Genomic DNA, 4,423 nt, shown 5'->3' with positions numbered 1-4,423 from the left:
GTGGTGGTGTGTGTGTGTGTGTGTGTGTGTGTGATTATATTAGGGACCATGAATCCAAAGGTATTGCCGAGGGAATCACATTCAGGGATGAAGTGTGTCCTTTCCCTCCAGAAAGAAACAGACACAGGTGTTTCTCCCACAGCAGGGGCAACATGTGATCTGTGTTCAGAAGCCACTTAAGCCTCTGTAATCAGCTCGGGAGCCCTTTTATTCACCCACACATTCATCTGATAAATACACACCAAGTTCCAGACCAACGTTAGACACAAAGATGAATAAAACTTAGTCTGAGGCCTTCAGGAACTTGCAGAGGGTTGTTGCCACAGATAACTTACACAGAGAAGTGTGGGCACCGCAGGGCTTGGGGAAGGAACAGCCACTCCATCGGAGGTCTGGGTGAGAGGCGGCACTTGCGTTGGCCCTTTAAAAAGAGTGGACCTTAGACATGAGGCCATGGGCAAGCACAGAGCAGGCGGAGCATCTGCAGGGCAGGCGGGCATACAGCATGCTGGGCCGGCTTTGGTAAGGTCACAGGGCACAGGAAGAGGTCCTGGTCAGGAAGCGGCTGGAACCTGGCCAGAGGGCCCTTAAATCTCAAGCTAAGGATTCTTGATTTTTTGAAGCTGCTTGGTTTTGACAAGTATGGATTTAACCAGAACTCAGTGAATCAGCTTAATTGGGATGGTAATAGCAGCAGCATGGAGGCTGGGTGGAAAGGGACGATATAAAAAGCAAGACCAGCCATGGTGAGAGGTGGCCAGGACGGGAGCCACTGGTGCAGTGGGAGAGGACAGAAGGCCCAGATCCGAGTGCTCACAGCAGGGCCCGGAAGTGAGCTACAGGGAAAGAGCTGATGGTGTCCCATCCCATCTCACCCCCTGAGCCCTGCACCATGAGCTCCAGTGCCAGCAGTCCTCAGGCCAGCCCACTGCACCTCCCAGACCAGGCTGGGGAGCCCTCAGTACAGAGTTCTTGGAAAGCAGTGGGGGTGGCAGTGAGCAGAAGGAGGTCCCCTCCGGCCTCCCCAGGCAGCCCTTTGGCTCACAGGATAGAGACTGTGCTGGCACCAAGGCTATAAGTTGACCCTTCCTGTGTCCCCCTGCCAGACAGCTTGTCCCCTAGAGAACTCTGAGCCCTGCAGGTTCTCATTCCTTCTGCCCTGGGAGCTGGCGCTGAGCTGTCAGGGGAGACTGTGGATGGGCTGCTGCCTGAGTGGTGGGGGGTAGATGGGGCAGGGTTAACCAGGAGATCTGGAGAAAAGCAAGCTGGACGTAAGTGAAAGCCCAGGCGGAGTCCCCACCACCCACTGCCTCGGTAAGACCCGAGGAAGAACTACCAGGGATGCCAAGCACTGACAGGGAGGGAGAGGCCTAGTGTGGCCTTAGACACTACAAAGCTGTGAAACTGGCTGCCTGGAAATCAGTTCTAACAGCAAGCAGAGAGAAGGGACTGGCAGGGAGGAAGCAAGGAAAGTCTTGCAGAACTAGCAGTTGACAAGTACCCCAAAAGAAAAAACCCACTATCAAAGCCCCCAAATATGCAAAATCCCAAACTGCCAGCAGGCAGCCAGCAGAAACAAAGCAGCAGTTGTGTCTAGGTCATAGCTGAGCACAGGCTGGAGGGAAGGTCCCTCAGGACGGAGCTGCACTCCAGACCCCATTCATCACCACTGGGTGTCCACCGGGGGCCGCACTCACATGCGCTGTCATGCTCCGCCCGGCACTGTGCAGGCTGTGTGCATCCTACTGTGCAAGTCAGGAAGCTGAGGGATGTGCAAGTTAAGGGGGTTATCCAAGATCACAGAACTGGACTTGAGCCGAAGCCTCTCTGTTCCCACACAAGGGAATGGTCAGGCCTTTGGGGGAAGGCCTAGAACAGTGGTTCTCAACCTTCCTAATGCTGCGACCCTTTAATACAGTTCTTCATGTTGTGGTGACCCCCAACCATAAAATTATTTTCATTGCTACTTCATAACTGTAATTTTGCTACTGTTATGAATCGTAAATATCTGATATGCAGGATGTATTTTCATTGTTACAAATTGAACATAATTAAAGCATAGTGATTAATCACAAAAACAACATGTAATTATATATGTGTTTTCCGATGGTCTTAGGCGACCCCTGTGAAAGGGTCGTCAACCCCCAAAGGGTCATGACCCACAGGCTGGCGACCCACAGGTTGAGAACCGCTGCCCTAGAACCTCCTCTGCCTCTTAAGATGCGGCTGAAACCTCAGGCCCGGGCAGGTGGCTGGCTGTGGGGCAGGTGAGAGGAAGTGTCAGGTATCGAGCCCCAGGAGAACAGCGTGTGGGAAATAACGTAGGAAGGCTGATGGATGAAGGGGGAACAGTTAAAAATTCAGACTTCCTCCTGGACTCTCAGGAAGTACCATAAACAGAACACAGGGAAGACAGCACAGCTTTGAAGTGAAGCAGAGCATGCTGTTTGCCTTTGAGCCACACTCTGTGGGGTGCCCTCTCTTTCCGAAGACCAGGCAGCATACCCTCTCCCAGGGCTACCAGGTTAGGTTACCCACGGCGGGGAGCAGGCAGGCAAAGCAAGCCAGCTGGCTGGGCCCTTCCCATTGCCTTCATTCAATTAATGACCAGCCTGCCACTGGTCCTGAAAGGGCTAAAGCCAAACACCTGCCTTCTGGTCCGCTTCTGCCTGTGTAGTGGCTGAGTAGCCTTGGGCACTGCAGGCCATGCTGGGCCTCAGTTTCCCTGCCAGTAAAACAGAAGTATGAGCTAGGGCCATTCCGGGAGTCATCGTGCTCAGGTGTCCGAGTGATTCTCAGATAGATTGGGGGAGTGGGCCTTGTTTCTGCTTTTAGCCTAGAATCCTCCAGTTCCTCCTAGCAGTTGCCTGCCTGGCTCAGAGGACCAGGCCAGCAATTAATTCCCTCCCTCTCCTGCTTCATACCTTCCAGGTGAGGGCTCAGAGTACGCAGGTGGGGAAGACGCCCTCAGCAGGATCCAGCGGCTGATGGCCGAGGGTGGCATGACCGCCGTGGTGCAGCGGGAGCAGAGCACCACCATGGCCTCCATGGGCGGCTTTGGCAACAACATCATCGTCAGCCACCGCATTCACCGCAGCTCCCAGACAGGGACTGAGCCTGGGGCCGCCCGCACCTCCTCGCCCCAGCCCTCCACCTCTCGGGGACTGCTCTCGGAACCTGGGCAGCTGGCAGAGCGAGGCCTAAGCCCCCGGACAGCCTCCTGGGACCAGCCCAGTACCCCTGGGCGGGAGAGCCCCCAGCCATCCCTGCCCTTTTCCTCCCCTGCCCCTACTCCTGTCCCCCTTCCCAGCACTGAGGGACCAACCCCGCACTGCGACCTGACCAGTAACCACCACCTTCCTGACAGTGGCGGTAGCAGCAGGGGGGAAGCCGCAGGCCCCAGTGGGGAGCCACGGAACAGGTAGAGACAAGTGTGCACTGGTGCCTCCCTCAAACCGTGGAGCAGAAATCGGACCTCACAGCTGACTGGGAACTGGACACGGAAGAGCCGCAGGCTGCATCAGGAACAGGAGCAAGAGGGCGGGGGTTCGAGGAAATCAGAGTCCGTGGGCGTGAGGCAGTCAAATGGGCAAGGCTCACCTTAGCACTAGAACCTTCCAGGATCTGGAGCCCACGGAGCCACACTGCTGTGCTGAGTGAATGGAGGAGGAAGTGGGTATTCTGCCATGAACCCCCTTTCCCCTGGTCACAGAGAACCCCAGAAGGGCCAAACGGCCCTGCACAGTGGCCAGTGAGACAGCTGTGCCCTGTCCACCTGTTGTAGGGGCCAAGCCACTAGGACTTGAAGAACAAGAGGAGCAGCCGACCCCCAGAAACCATCTCTATCTCGGAGCCTCCAGAGCTTCAGCTTATCTTTCCCCACGAAGGCCACTGTCGGGCAGGCCAGGCCCAGATTCCCGAGGATGGGCTTCTACGCTTGCTAATGGGGACAACCATGGAGTGGGGGGAGCCTGCTTGCCTGACAGAGGATGGGGTCAAGGGATGGTGGGCAGGTCCTCACTCAGGAGTGGGGGGTGTAGGCTGGCCAGCCCCCAGGGCCTGTCCACCAAGCCCCTCCCTCCCTGTCTCCCAGGCCCTCAGAGCAGCGCCTGTGGGTATCAGTATTCCCTGAGCCGAGGCCAAAGCCAGCCCGAGGCTGGGGGAGGGGGTGAAACTCCAGGTCAGAATGTGAGGTCTTGGTCTGTGATTTAAGGTGTTGCATGTGGAATCTTAAACTGTACGTGTAGTTTCTAGTGGAAAAATCAAGGCGCTGATTATTTTGTTTTTAGTATGAAAATGTGATTTCTGTTTGTAACTCATAGAAACATTGTGGTGGGAGAAGAGGGGATAGTCTGACTGCTAATGAGGGAAACACCAAAGATCTACATCATTAAAATGATGACATGCCCCTCACCAGGCTCCG

At 55.6% G+C, this 4,423-nt stretch overlaps 1 protein-coding gene across 6 annotated transcripts in view; it reads left to right on the top strand.

The window, feature by feature from the left end:
- Nucleotides 1-4,413, top strand: part of AMBRA1 (autophagy/beclin-1 regulator 1) — a 158,778-nt gene extending 154,365 nt beyond the window's left edge. For all 6 annotated transcript variants that reach the window (XM_014543353.1, XM_005870778.2, XM_014543352.1 and 3 more), the window contains one exon: nucleotides 2,932-4,413. In XM_014543353.1, coding sequence (XP_014398839.1) covers nucleotides 2,932-3,425 — 494 coding nt within the window. In that variant the 3' untranslated portion in view covers nucleotides 3,426-4,413. The remainder of the gene's footprint in view (nucleotides 1-2,931) is intronic.
- Nucleotides 4,414-4,423: the final 10 nt, after the last annotated feature.

This window comes from Myotis brandtii, unplaced genomic scaffold (assembly GCF_000412655.1).
Source record: "Myotis brandtii unplaced genomic scaffold, ASM41265v1 scaffold324, whole genome shotgun sequence".
Lineage (NCBI taxonomy): Eukaryota > Metazoa > Chordata > Mammalia > Chiroptera > Vespertilionidae > Myotis > Myotis brandtii.
The sequence above is the reverse complement of the archived record's forward strand: the minus strand, read 5'-3'. Positions and strand labels throughout refer to the sequence as shown.